The sequence below is a fragment of the Hyaena hyaena genome, unplaced genomic scaffold (genome assembly GCF_003009895.1).
Source record: "Hyaena hyaena isolate Hyena2069 unplaced genomic scaffold, ASM300989v1 scaffold_333, whole genome shotgun sequence".
NCBI lineage: Eukaryota > Metazoa > Chordata > Mammalia > Carnivora > Hyaenidae > Hyaena > Hyaena hyaena.
The window spans coordinates 548,502-564,307 of record NW_024080963.1 but is presented as its reverse complement, the minus strand read 5'-3'; the positions used below and the strand labels follow the sequence as shown (position 1 = coordinate 564,307).

Below are 15,806 nucleotides of genomic sequence, written 5' to 3'. Positions count from 1 at the left end.
GAGAATGTGCACAAACTGGGGAGGGACAGAGAGAGGGAGAGAGAGAATCCCAAGCAGGCTCTGTGCTGTCAGTGCAGAGCCCGATGTGGGGTGTGAACTCACAAACCTTGAGATAATGACATAAGCTGAAACCAAAAGCCAGATGCTTTACCAACTGAACACCATCCAGGCGCCCTTTCTTTGACTTAAGATAGCTAAAGTATGCTATTACAAATCAAATTTCTAAAAGTTAACATAGCATTATCAATAACTAGATATATAATAGAAATATCACAGCATTTTACACTTTACTATGGAATTTGAAGAAGTGGTTATTACCTGGTAGTTAGGATTATCTATCATTGGAGGTCTCCACACTCCTTTGTATTTGGGGTTATCAATCATGGGAGGTGTCCACTCACCACACCCAATTCTACATGCTGGATTAGAAATACGAGGTGCCTCCCATTCTCCATCCATGTCTTCATTCCTTAGGAAATTAGAACAAAGCAAATACATTAACCTCAAGTATCTCCTGTCAGTCATATGAACTAGTAACAAAAAGCAAGTAAGAAATGGATGAAATTGACAATTGAAGATGAATGTTTACCAGTCATCAGGTTTCTCAGCATTAGGATCTGGAATAAATTTTGGTTCATCATCAAGCCAGCCATCAGGCTTAACAGCACTTAAATCTTGTATTTGGGCAGGTTCACTTTCATCCCTGCAAATACAGTATTTTACGTCAAGTATTAGTTATTCAAAAAGTTTAAAAATGCATTATGTTAACAAAATTCAGAAGATACCAAAAGGTATATCCTACCCTTCTGCCTTTGTGCCTACTATCTCTCCCATTTCTCATCCACCAAAATCTTCTGCTAACTTGCTACTTTCTTGTATATATTCCATTGTACTACATGCATATTAGCACATAGGAATATACTTTTTTTTTTACACAAATGATAGCATTCTACACAAAGTATGCTTGACATTGTTTCTGTTTACTTAAAAACTCGTCAATTCATCAACACATACATATTGGAAGCCCACTATGTGCCAACACTGCTCTGTGAGCTCTGTTTTATATACATATATACTGCTTCATTCTTAACAGTTGTACAGTTTTCTAATTTGTGGATATACCGTAATTTATTTAGATGAACTACTCTTGAGGGACATTTAGTGTTTCCAAAAATTTACTATTACAAATAATGCTATAATGAGTATCCTGGAATATATTAGAAATTAATATGAAATTAGCTCTGAATTGAAAATATTTTTTCCTATTTCTCATGTATTTTTTGATATAGTTTATGGTAGGTATTTTTTGGTCATATTCAAATAATTGATTTTCATGTAGTTGAAATTTATTGATATTTTCTTTTATGATTCTTCAATTTTATGTCATATTTGAATTTTTTTAATGTTTTATTTATTTCTGAGAGAGAGAGACAGCATGAGCAGGGGAGAGTCTGAGAGAGAGGGAGATACAGAATCTGAAACAGGCTCCAGGCTCTGAGCTGGCTGTCAGCACAGAGCCTGAGGCGGGGCTCAAACCCACGAACCATGAGATCATGATCTGAGCCGAAGTTGGACACTTAACCGACTGAGCCATCCAGGTGCCCCTTATGTCATATTTGGAAAGGTCTTCCTACTCCAATATTATTCTTTTTAAAATTCTCCATATTTAATTCTATTAATTTTAAATTTTCATTAAAAAATTACTCTTAGATAATAATATCTAAAGTATATAAACATAATCATAGTACTAAATAAAACTACTGGTATAATTTTTGTTTTTATAAAAAAGTACAAATTTTAAACAAGAGGTTACATTATAATTTTTCTAACAAATCTAAGTAACAAAATAAACTCAATCAACTCTCTATATATAAAGACTTGTATTTGCTTACTATCAATCAATGAGTCTCTCAGGGCTCAGAGTAACTAGAATTTAAAATTTAAGGGAGCATTTCTTTTATCAGTTCATAAAATACACTCTAACAGGTATCACAATCAGAAAGAGCTTATTATAAGCAATTTCTTTGATTTCAGGGCAAACTTACTTCTCAGCCTTACTCTTTATAGGTAAACAAACATGAAACAAGGAAGAAAATGAGGGAGGTACTCCTGCCATTTCTGAAAGTAATGAATTCATGAAAATTATGACTTTTTATCAAATTTTTAAAAAACCATGCTGTTCTTCCTTCCTTATAAAAGTTACTTCCCTATGATACTATTTCCTTGAATGCAAAAACATTTTTATGATAAATCAGTATCTCTCTTTATCTACAAGAGAATTAAGAAGGAAACACTTCTGGTTATCCATGAGCAACACTCTATTTCTGAGTTGGTAGTAACCCCAATGTTTATAAACAAGAGCTTGAAAAAATGGAGTAAACAAAATGAAGCAGAGAGGGAGAAGCTGGCTTAAAAAAATGAACAGATACTAAGTGACCTGTGAGACAATATAAAGTAGTCTAACATACATTTACTTGGTGTCCTAAAAAAAGAGCCAGGGAGGTACATACAAATATTTAAAGAAATAATGGCCAGGAGGCACCTGGGTGGCTCAGTCAGTTGAATGGCCCACTCTTGATTTTGGTTCAGGTCATGATTCCAGGGTCATGGGATTGAGCCATGCACTGGGCCCCCACCCTCCACCCCCTGCACTGAGTGTGGAGCCTGCTTAGGATTCTCTCTCTCTTCCTCTGTCCCTTTCCCCAACTTGTGTATGCTCTCTCTTGCTCTAAAAGTGAAAAGAAAAAAATATTAAAAAAACAAAAAAGAAATGATGGACAAATATTACCCAAAGTTGATACAAACTGTACAGTTGCATTCTGAAAAGCTGGAAAGCAAGGAAAGTGTGTGCGCGTGCACACGCGCGCACACACACACACACACACACAACTACAGCATAACACTATCTAATTATTGAAAACTAGTAACAATAAATCTTAACACCAAACAGAAATAAAATCACATATCAGATAAAGGAGAAAAAGGATGAGAATAACAACTGACTTCTCACTGGAAACAATGCAAGCCTCAAGACAACTCAAAAATGACTTTAAAAGTAATTATCATGGATGAAAGACCTGAATGTGAGATGGAAAACCATCAAAACCCTAGAGGAAAAAGCAGGAAACAACCTCCCTGAGACCTTGGCCACAGCAATTTCTAACTTGACCCATCTCCAAAGGCAAGGGGGATTAAAAGCAAAAATGAACTACTGGGACCTCATCAAGATAAAAAGCTTCTGCACGGCAAAGGAAACAATCCACAAAACTAAAAGGCAACCAATGGAATGGGAAAAAGATTTGCAAATGACACTGGAAAAAGGGCTAGTATCCAAAATCTATAAAGAACACACCAAACTCCACCCTCGAAAAACAAATGATCCAGTGAAGAAATGGGCAGATGACATGAATAGACACTTTTCCAAAGAGGACATCCAGATGGCAAACAGACACATGAAACAATGTTCAATGTCACTCATCAGCAGGGAAATACAAATCAAAACCACATTGAGATACCACCTCACGCTGGTCAGACTGGATAAAATGAACAAATCAGGAGACTCTAGATGCTGGCGAGGATGTGGAGAAACGGGCACCCTCCTACACTGTTGGTGGGAATGTAAACTGGTTCAGCCGCTCTGGAAAACAGTATGGAGTTTCCTCAAAAAATTAACGATAGAACTCCCCTATGACCCAGCAATAGCACTGCTATGAATTTACCCAAGGGACACAGGAGTGCTGATGCATAGGGGAACATGTACCATAATGTTCACAGCAGCACTCTCAACAATAACCAAAACATGGAAAGAGCCTAAGTGTCCACCAACTGATGAATAGATAAAAAAGATGTGGTTTATATATACAATGGAGTACTACTTGGCAATGAGAAAGAATGAAATCTTGCTTTGTAGCAACGTGGATAGAACTGAAGGGTGTTATGCTGAGCAAAATAAGTCAGTCAGACAAAAGACAGATACCATGTGTTGTCACTCATATGTGGACCTTGAGAAACTTAAGAAGACAATGGGGAAAAGGGGGGGGGGGAGTTACAAACAGAGAGGGAGGAAGGCAAACCAAAAGAGATTCTTAAATACAGAGAACAAACTAAGGATTGATGGGGGTGGGGGAGAGTGGAAAGTGGGTGCTGGGCATGGAGCAGGGTACTTGTTGGGATGAGCACTGGGTGTTGTACAGAAGCCAATTTGACAATACATTATATTGAATTAAAAAAAGAAAAAAATAATTATCAGCCTGTAATGGTGAAAATATATTTCAAAAGTTAAGGTAAAATAAATTTTCAGATACTTAAAAGTTGAGAGGATTCAATGACAGCAGACATGCACCACAATATGTTGAGAGAATTTTATCAGGTGAAGGGAAAATAATAACAAATGAAAATGTGTATCTACACAAAAGAAGAAGAGTATCATAAGTGGTAACTATGTGGGTAAATAAAAGAACTTTTCTCCTAATAGCTGTCTAAAAATATACTGAGTGAAGAATAAATTTGTGACATCCATAGAATAGATAGACATAAATGTATGATAACAACACAAAGAATGGAAGAAAAAAATATAAGACCCTGGTAAGACTAACTTAGACATAAAGTGGTATAATATTAGTTGAGAGTAGACTGAAATATGTTAGAAATGCAAAACAAATAAACCACAGAGGAAAAGACAATATGCCGATAGGAAAGAAAGAATACAATATTAAAATAAAACAAAACAAAATAATTCAATCTAAAAGAAGTCAGGAAAAAATATTTTATAAAGTACCACAGAATATATGGGACAAACAGAAAACAAGTAGCAAGAAAACAAGTATCTTTATATCCAATCATATTAATAATTACATTAAATGAAGACAGTTTAAAACACTCCAATTAAGGGGCACCTGGGTGGCTTAGTCGGTTAAGCGTCCGACTTTCGCTTAGGTCATGATCTCGCGGTTCGTGGGTTTGAGCCCCGCATCGGGCTCTGTGCTGACAGCCAGCTCAGAGCCTGGAGCCTGTTTCAGTCTGTGACTCCCTCTCTCTCTGACCCTCCCCTGCTCATGCTGTCTCTCTCTCTCTCCTAGAAATAAATAAAACATTAAAAAAAAAAAACCACTCCAACTGTGACTTCCATCTTCTCTGCACTCTCTTCCCCTTGTTCTTGGTTCCTTGAAGAGAGCTACTATATTGTGAGCTACTCTATGGAGAGGCCTAGATTGCAAGCAACCAAGACAGGACTCAGCAAGGAATTGAGGCTCTCAGTCCAACAATGACAATTCAGTCCCTTGAGAAACGGAATTCTGCCAAAACCCACTTGAGTGAGACTGAAGGTGGATCCACTCCCAGCTGAGCCTTTAGATGACTAGTCCTCAGTGACATCTTAATTGCAGCCTGTGAGAAATCCAGAGCTGGAAGGCCCAGCTAAGCTGTTTGGAGATTCATGAATCACAGACACTGTGATAATGTTGTTTTAAGCTGCTAATTTTGGGGTAATTTGTTACCTAGCAATAGATAACTAATACAATTACTGTATCTAGAATATAAAGAACTTTCATAACTCAATAATAATCCAATTAATAACATAACTCAATAAAATAATCCAATTAAAACATGGGCACAAAAACTAAAAAATATACTTTATCAGAGAAATTATATGAATGGCAAGTGAATGAAAAGTTGCTTGACATGATTAGTTACTAGGGAAATGCAAATAAAAACTATGTTAGGTATCACTACAAACCTTTTAGAAAAGTCAAATAAAAACAAAAACAAAGAATAGATAATATCAAAGGTCAAAAGGTACAAGCCTAAGATGAATAAGTTCTGGGGATGTAATATATACCATGGTGACTATAGTTAGAAATAATATATCATTTACTTGAAAGTTGCTCAGAGAGTAGATCTTAAAAGTTCTCATCAAACACACACACACACACACACACACACACACACACACACACACACACACTGTATAACTGTGTGGCAATGGATTTTAATTACACTTAATATGATAATCATTTTGCAATTTACACACATATCAAGGCATTATGTTATACAATGAAACTTATGTAATGTTATATGTCAATTATATCTCAATTAAAAATAGATAATACCAAATGCTGTAAATGTTTAACATCTGTAACTCTTATTTAGTATTAGTGGGAATGCAAATGGGATACCCCTTTTGAAAATTTTGACAATTTCTTAGAAATTTAAACATATACTTATTGTAGAATCCAACAATCCCAGTCCTACGTATTGACCAAGAAAAAGGAAAAACTATGTTCACACAAAGCCCTGTCCATAAATGTTTATAATAGCTTTATTCATAATTGCTCCAAACTGGAACTGACCAAAATTTCCATCAATGTATGACTGTATAAACAAATTATGATAAATCCATACAAATCCCTAAAACAAAACTCACTACTGATATAAGAAAAAATATGGATGAATTTCAAAAAGCATTATTCTAAGTGAAAGAAACAGAAACAAAAGCTATATAATGTAATTCCATTTTATAGGACATTCTGGAAAAAGCAAAGGTCTAAAAGACAGAAATCAGATCAGTGGTTGCAAGGGATAAGAGTGTGAGGAACTGATTACAATTGATATGAGGGGCCCTTTTTGGAATGATGGAAATATTCCATATCATGATTGTGGTAGTAGTTACATCATTGTGTATGTCTGTCAATATGCCCAGAACTGTGTATCTAAAATAAATGAATTAACCTATATGAAAATGACACTTTAATAAATCTGACAGGAAAATGCAATTAGAATCCAGAAAATATAGGGCGCCTGGGTGGCTCAGTCAGGTAAGCGTCCAACTTCAGCTCAGGTCATGATCTCACCATTCCCAAATTCAAGCTCCAGATCGAGGTCTGTGCTGACAGCTCAGAGCCTGGAGCCAGTTTTACATTTTGTATCTCCCTCTCTCTCTGCTCTTCCCCACTCACACTCTGTCTCTCTCTCAAAAATAAAGAAATATTTTTAAAAAATTAAGAATCCAGCAAATATAAAAAGGACAATTCCTGCTGACCAAGTGGACTGTAAGCTTAGCCTAATTATGAAAATCAACCAATATAATTCAGCATACTAAGAAAATAAAAGAAGGGCGCCTGGGTGGTTCAGTTGGTTCAGTGTCCGACTCTGATTTTGGCTCAGGTCATGATCTCACCATCGTGGGATGGAGCCCTCCATTGTGCTCCACGTGGAGCATGGGCCTGTTAAGATTTTCTCTTCCCCTCTCCCCCTCTTGCTCTTTCTCTCTAAAATAAAATTTTTAAAAAAATAAAAAAATAAAATTTAATTTAAAATTTAAATATGTTTTAAATTAAAAAAGAAAAGAAAAGAGAAAACCTACATGGTCATCTCTACACATGCACAAAAGTACTTTACAAAATCCAACATCCAATCATGGAAAAAAACCAAAACTCTTAGTAAACTAAGAAAAGAACTTTTAAAAATCATACTTAGTGGGGCTCAGTCAGTGTCTGACTTCAGCTTAGGTCATAATCTTGAGGTTTGTGAGTTCAAGCCCTGTGTTGGGCTCTGTGCTGACAGCGCAGAGCCTGGAGCCTGCTTTGGATTCTGTGTGTGTATGTCTCTCTCTCTGCCCCTCCCACTCACACTCTCTTCCTCTCTCTCAAAAATAAACATTAAAATCATACTTAGTATTTACACCTTTGTGTAGTTCTCTCCCAAATGTACCAGGCAGAATTAGTCTTGTGACAAACAATACAGCTGAAGTGATGACAGGTCACTTCTGAGATCAGGTTATAAAAAGACATTATAAGTTCTGTGGCTGTGCTTTCTCTCCCTCTGGGGTCACTCCCTCTGGGACAGGGTGGACATCATCAGCCATGTCATGAGTGCACTAAGGAGTGGCCCAAGTGGCAATGCCCTGAAACCTCCTGACAACAGCCACATTAGCCAATTAAAAAGCGAAGCAGATCTTCCAGTAGCCAGACCTTCAGATGAATGCCTGACTCCAGCCTCTGGAGAGCCTCAGCCAGAACCAGTCAGCTAGCCACTCCCAGATTCCTGACTCTTAGGAACTAGAGTTAGAGTGAGCTAACAGTCCTCTCTCACCATCTGAATGGGAACTCAGAAACTGAGTACATTTCTTTTTTTTTTTTTTTAATTTTTTCAATGTTTTATTTATTTCTAGGAGAGAGAGACAGCATGAGCAGGGTAGGGTCAGAGAGAGAGGGAGTGACAGACTCTGAAGCTCCAGGTCCTGAGCTGTCAGTCAGCACAAAGCCCGACGCGGGGCTCGAACCCACGAACCTCGAGATCATGACCTAAGCGAAAGTCGGACGCTTAACCGACTAAGCCACCCAGGCGCCCCTGAGTACATTTCTTTTAAGGAAAATATTCATAATCCTATAGAATGAAAACGACACAAATATTCAGCTAAGCAACCTAGTATGAATGAATCCTATATGGCTTTAGAAGATGCTGAATATAAGTGTATTGTAAAACCAGTAATCATTAACTGAAAAGACTATGTAATTTATGCACACGCATACATGATAAAGATCAAACTAGGAATTAAAATTGAAGTGTTAGTCTCTTAGATTCATGTAACGCTCCCCACCCACAGCATTAGAAACATTAAAAAAATATTGAAAAAATACTAAAAAATATTAATTAAAATGAAAATTAAGATAATTAAAAGGCAAGAAAATACAAAGTCTACTTTAGAAAAGTATTTCACCCCAAATAGTCAAAATAAGTAATTTTGACACTAAAGGAGTATGTTTCACTGATTGTAAATTTCATTTATATGTAATATCTCATTACTGAATTACGCCAACTAATGCTTTGCTCCTGAATTCTTTGCTTACCAGTCTTCTGGTTTGACAGCAGAAAGATCAGGGATTTTTGCTCTTTCATCCCATTCATCAGGCTTTTTATCACTGGGATCTTCAATTTCTTTGGGAGGATTGATAGGAGGAACCACATCTTCTAGTAGACTTCCTTGGTTTACAACTACTTGGTCAATTAATACTTCAAATGTGTCATCTGGATTCATCACTAAAGACCAATTTAAATAAATAACACTTATAATGACTGATATTTTAAAGATAATCTTTGAAATAAAAATCTACCCTAAATTTCATGAGTAAAAATTTTTATCAACCAGAAATAGAGGAATTACAATCAAATATTAAATCAAAATGTGCTGAGATCACTAGGTAAAGTGCTTTCTAAAACCAAAGATAAAATTTTGTCTTAAGTAATAATTTAATAACATGCTCCATTACTTCTCAAATGAAGAATATCCAATAGCTATCAGTTTGGGACTCACACAACCAGTCAGCTTCACTTTTTTATTATTACAGAATGCAACCCAATCCTCTTCAGTATTTTAAAAGAACTTTTTTGAAACTATATCAAACTTCAAAAGTTGCAAGTACACTATAAAGAACTTTATTTTTACATGAACCACTTGAAATTAAGTTACTAACCTCATACATATCATCCCTGAATGTTTTAATGTACATTTCCTATAAACAAGGACATTCTCCTATATAACTCCAATCTAGTCGCCAAAATCAGGAAATCCACACTGATGCATGATTACTATTTCCTAGAAAATTTTCAAGTTCACTGACATTTTAAATTCAATGATTCATACATTGTAGTGTAACATATCTTAAGGTTGACTGAAAATATTAAAGTTTACATATGTTTGTTTGGAGGTGAATGCTAGCTCTCTAAAAGTATCCAAGCTAGGGGCACCTGGATGGCTCAGTCGGTTAAGCATCTGACTCTTGATTTCAGCTCAGGTCATGATCTCATGACAGTTATGAGAGCAAGCCCAACATAGAGTCTGCTTAGGATTCTCTCTTCTTCTCTGTCTGCCCCTCCCCATCTCTAAAACTAACTAACTGACTAACTAACTATCCAAGCCAAAATTTTCATTGTAATGATAAAAGTCCTCCTTCTGTAAACTTGGGGGGTATGGTCACTGGGTAAATTTTAGATCTTTGGAAAGAACAATAGATGAAAATAAATGTCTAACATTTGCTTTCAATAAGCTAAAGAAGTAGGAGCTCTCAGCAAGTGTCAGGATCATCCTGACTTAATTAGTAAATAGGCTACCACATTCTGAAGAAAATAGTTCTGAAGCAAGAACAATCTCCAGTGGTTTCAGTAACAACAATGCCAAATCATTTTTATCAAAATCAAATACTGCAATTTATATACAAATTCAAATAATGAAAACACTATGTTTTCTCCCTTTTTTCTCCAATATTTCCTCTTCTATTGCAGCTGAGATTATAAAACTATATTACTACATATGGAAAAAATCAAGATTTAAGCAGAGCTAAGAGTAAGATCTTAAATGTAAAAAAGTACTAGAGTTTTTCCTAATTCAAAAAAGGCATTTTTGGGACGCCTGGGTGACTCAGTCAGTTAAGCATCCGACTTCAGCTCAGCTCATGATCTCACGGTTTGTGGATCTCATGGTTCGTGGGTTCAAGCCCCGTGTCGAGCTCTGTGCTGACAGCTAGCTCAGAGCCTGAAGCCTGCTTCTGATTCTGTGACTTCCTCTCTCTCTGACCCTCCTCTCCTCATGCCGCCTCTCTCTCTCTCTCAGAAATAAATAAAACATTAAAAAAATTTTTTAAATGGCATTTTCAAGAAAAATCTTGAAAAGAGTGTTCTGACTAAATTTTGCAACTTAAATTTTTAAAAATCACGCCTAAAACAAAAAAGCATATGACAAATCCTAACATGTGAAAAGACACTTTTTGTCTAAAATTGTATTAAATATTTTAAATGAATTAACAATAAAAGGCATTGGATTTTATGCCTCTAAAGGTACTCTGTAAAGTTCTTAGAACAGCTACAAAGTAATGTCATAAAAAATAATGGTATTACAAGAAAAAAAATTTTAAGTTTTTCAATATTCCTAGTATAGAAAAGTTTTTGTGTGTAGTAGTAAGAAAGCAAATGTTTAAGAGTCAGTCTTGAATTTCAATTCTAGTCCTACTATTTACTTTTATTTCCTAGAACAAGTTACTTAACCTAAGTTAAGGTACAATAGAGAAAAACTGTTCATATCACATGATGGTTCTAAAGCAAGTATTTAGCACAGAGCATGGTATGTTATCAGGTGACTAATGAAAATCAGTTCTTTTTTTTCTGGTCTTTCTATTTGCTTGCATAATTTGCCTAGTGGCCGCTATAATGATATACCTCCACTTTGAATCTCCTTTTCTTTTAACATTTTAATATTGTAAACATTTTCCTTTGTTGCTAAACATTTTGATAGTTATCATTTTTTTTTTTTTTTTATTTTTAGGAGAGAGAGAAACAGCGTGAGCAGCGGAGGGTCAGAGAGAGAGGGAGTCACAGACTGAAGCAGGCTCCAGGCTCTGAGCTGGCAGTCAGCACAGAGCCCGACGCGGGACTCGAACCCACGAACCGCGAGATCATGACCTAAGCGAAAGTCGGACGCTTAACCGACTAAGCCACCCAGGCGCCCCGATAGTTATCATTTTTATGTTGCATATGAAATTTCTACTGTAACATTTGGGTTGCTTTAAATTTACAGTACATTTTCACACATAGCTCATTTTCTTTCTTCTGGAATATTTTCCTCGGATAAATTCCTGAAAATGGAATTGTGGTTTCAAAACACATAATCCTCTTACAGTCTTTGATATATTATACCACATTGCTTTTCCCCAAATTTGTACAAAGTCTAATGAAATTCATTTGTTCTGTTCTAGTTATAACTTCTCATGACTTTTACTTTATGTTCCCCAAAACATCAGTTCCATTTTCCAATTTTAGAAAAAGCTCTTTGATATCAACACTGACATTAAAAAGAAAATTGGTCATTGCCTTGGCAGACAACCTCAATGTTTCCGCAACCGCAGTCTTTGGAAAAAAACCTGAAATACCTTAGTCTTGGATAGAGCTGTCCTTCAGATTCTGACACGCTGTTATCTTAAGTAATCATAGATACATCAAAGCTCCATAACCATAGGTACTTGGGAAGAGGAGAAACAATTCCTTCTAATGTTCCTCCCACTCCATGTCTATGCAAACTCCTATTTACAAAGTAAAGCTAAGTATGTTAATGTAATGGTTGTTCAATATTTTCCCTTTCCAAGTTTAAATATGTGCCACAACTACCATGAGGTAGAGTCTAACAACAATCACAACTGCTTGTACAGTCCAAGCTTCTTAGCTTGGCATCAAGGACTTCTTCCTTTTTAATCTTATTTTCCAGTTTTCTATTTTTACACTACCACTAATGTCACAGCACCTCAAATGTCTTTTTCTTCTCCTATCTTCCACGTTCTGTCTACATTTCAAGACTAGTTAATACATAATCTCTAAGTTTTCTCTGAGTCTCCAAACTGGAATTAATATTGCTTTTGAACTCTTAACTGTACCTCATCTGCACCTTCCGTGGCACTTTACTTTCTACCTGCACTATATGCATTATAATTATCCTAAAAAGATAAGCTCCTCAAGGGCAGGATACATATTTGTTTCTCCCAAATCCCTTGCCATGAAAATATCCGTAGTCAGCAAATATTTTTGAATGAATGAATTAATTAAAAGGATATACCAAGGGTATAAAGATGAGTCTTCCTGTCTGTAAAGAACTTTTTAAGGTCTACATCTGGAGGTTTGGCATGTTTCTCTTCAAAAACTCCAGTTTTGGGATGTTTATGTCTGAAGATAAAATGAAGTTTATAATCTTCTCCACATTTATCTGGTCCAAACATAATGGTATAGGATGTTTTATCATAAAAGTTTTCCTTCAAAGAGAGATGAGTGTTGGGATTAGTCCAGGATTATTTAATGAATTTTTCTATTCTATCCAATTGGGCAGGAGTTACAAAAATCTATTAAATGCGAATTCACCAAAGAATCATTTGACACAAGTGACAATAAAGGATGTGGAAAATCCAATTTTTACTTCAAAAATAGATTTTTAAAAAATGCACGACTACTTCCTGAAGATGTAGGAGAGATGCTGAAACCACCCTAGCAACAACATAATAAGCTTGAATTACTTTATTAATTAAATTAAATCTGCACTATTAATATTTTGTTCAGAAAATTTAAGCATAGAGGAAAGCATACTAATGACCTTAATGATTACTTATTCAAGAAGACACCAGAAAATGACCTTCCAGAGCACAGGGTAAAGACACAAAAACAGACACAGAGACATGCTCCCTATCTTACTACTAGTAATTTCTCTTTATCTGGCATGGCCTATTGGTTAAAAGCAGGGGATCTGTTGTCAGATAACAGGATGAAAATCCTACCACTGCCACTTAACCAACTGCATATGGCCCTGAGCAAATTTCTTAGTCTTACTATAGTCCTATTTCATCACCTCTCAAGTATAGAGATAATAATAGTACCTACCTTAAAGGTTTCCCTGAGGATTAACTGAGTTAATCAGGTAAAGTGCTGAGAAAAATACTTGGTACTTAATTTCATTATGTCATTACACCTTTGAGTGACAGTCACTTTCCAATACCCAAGAGCTTCAACATATACTACAAATGGACTCCCTTTTCCCTAATTCTAATAATATGTTTCAGAGCCCCTGCATAGCCATGCATTCTGACAAATATCACATTGATGCCTCATTTATCTTATGTCTGTTATATGCAGAAGCCCTGATACAGCCTGTTGTAGGAGAATGCTATAAGAAATGTTTCCAACCTTCAAAAATAGTTCCAATACACTTGCTTCATTATGAAAATATTTTTAACCTGGTTATTTTTGTGGACTTCCAACTCTTGAACTGACCTACCTTTTTTATTTGGTTCTTTGGCCTTTCCTTTTTACTGTTTTGCTCCATTATTTTACTTCCCTAAACAAACTTATGATTCTTAATTTGTAAAGAAAATAACTCCACGCTGATCTTTCCATGACATTTATAAGCATCATGTTATTTTTTTACTTAGACACAGCAAACTATTATTTTGCTAAAGATTACAAAACTGATGCCATCAAGTAACATAGCTGCATATGAAACTGGAAGACACACTCTGAAAGCTATACAGACTCATGCTGGATAAAGATTTTTAAAGTTCTTTTCTATTTCAGTTAAAATAAAAATTGTTCTATTGATTGCTTCTTAAAAATATTATAAACTTTAATAAGGTTTTCTTAAACATTAAAATATCATACCAGATTCAAACCATCAGTGTCTGCTAGGAGTTTAATGTATGCACCTCCACAATCAATGCCATCTTGAAAATTTACTTCATATCTAAATGAAGGGAAAAAGAATCATACTGCTGATAAATAAAAAATTACTAATTGCTCTTCAAACCGAATGTATTATTCTCAATTCATTTAAACATAAATGTTTTACATTACCAGAAAGCTCATATAAAGCATATCCACAATGTATAGGGAATAAGCAAAATGCTTTTTCTATGCACATTCTTAAAATACTAATAGAATGATTATAATCAACTATAGAAAAGCCAGCCAACTTGTTGAAATAATTTTTCCATCAAAACTGCTGCTTTAAGAATAAGATACTTTAAAACCAGAATAGGAAACTTCAAATTCAGCTAGGGTATACACTATACATTTTCTTAATAAACTAAAAGACAAAAATTATGAGGACCATAGCTGCAGCAATAGATTTCTAAGATCTTAGATACACAGATCACTAATTTGTATTGTAGTTCAACTTCATCTAGATGTTAACATAGTTCGTACATTTAATTAAATACTTTCACCAAAGAGATTTCATAATCTCAGTGAATAACCTAGAGTACTTCAGACCTTAATATCCAGGAAACAGAAAGACAACTGGAAGAATGAACTGACGTGAGAGTCTTTTCATGGATTTGCAACACTGCATCATCTCTAGCAAAGGGTTTTTTTGTTTTTTGTTTTTAAGGAAATAGTCTTTTTTAGGCAAAGACATAGGCATATCGAGCAGTATTTAGGAGAGATTTTTGGTAAACTGATGAATTATACGTGAAATAATCAATGAAATGGCCCTCAGAGTGAAAAACAGTAAAAACCCAATGGCTGTGATCTGGCTTAATGAATTAAACGAAAAAGAAATGAGAATTAGAGAACTAACAGGAACCAGTGATAATTTTAAGAAAGGACTGTAGTTTCAAATGTTTCTAAAAAATACTTTAGTGACACCAAAGTAAAAAACAAAAAAGCATATAAAATTTTGACAGTTTGTAGACATGTTTTAATAAATGTATTTATTTCTGAGAGAGAGAGACAGTGTGAGCAGGGGAGGGGCAGAGAGAGAGGGAGACAGAATCTGAAACAGGCTCTAGGCTCTGAGCTAGTTGCCAGCACAGAGCCCAACACAAGGCTCAAACCCACAAACTGCAAGATCATGCCTTGAGCCCAAGTCGGATGCTTAACTGACTGAGCCACCCAGGCACCCCAAAATTTTGACAGTTTGAATGCAATTAGTGTATATATTTTGCACTGAAAAGAACAAAGGGCATACAGTAAAATTTTAAGTGACTGTCTCTGAGTTGCCAGATTATGGTGATCTTTCCTCTGCTACTTTCTATTCTGCTTTGTTTCTCAAGACTACAACAGTGGTTACAAGCATGTAATCTGGAGCCAAAAGACCTGAAATTGATTCCCAATTCTGCCACTTACTCTAGTGACACCTAGGAAAGTCAAGTTACTCAAACTCGGAGACCTCAAAGGACACTGATGATTAAGTAATACATGCACAGCAATGGCCAGATGTCCAAAATGTTAGCTTCTGTTATGACCAGAAGAAAGGATCTGTTTTGTTCTTTTTCGTTTTTTTAATA

The 15,806-nt window shown here is 35.4% G+C and overlaps 1 protein-coding gene across 1 annotated transcript in view; it reads right to left on the bottom strand.

The window, feature by feature from the left end:
* CLGN (calmegin) overlaps positions 1-15,806 on the bottom strand; it is a 51,897-nt gene that overhangs the window by 9,063 nt on the left and 27,028 nt on the right. The window contains exons 6-10 of the mRNA XM_039249151.1: positions 14,182-14,263; positions 12,596-12,788; positions 8,847-9,036; positions 590-703; positions 319-469 (exon numbers count right to left, since the gene is read on the bottom strand). Coding sequence (XP_039105082.1) covers positions 319-469; positions 590-703; positions 8,847-9,036; positions 12,596-12,788; positions 14,182-14,263 — 730 coding nt within the window. The remainder of the gene's footprint in view (positions 1-318; positions 470-589; positions 704-8,846; positions 9,037-12,595; positions 12,789-14,181; positions 14,264-15,806) is intronic.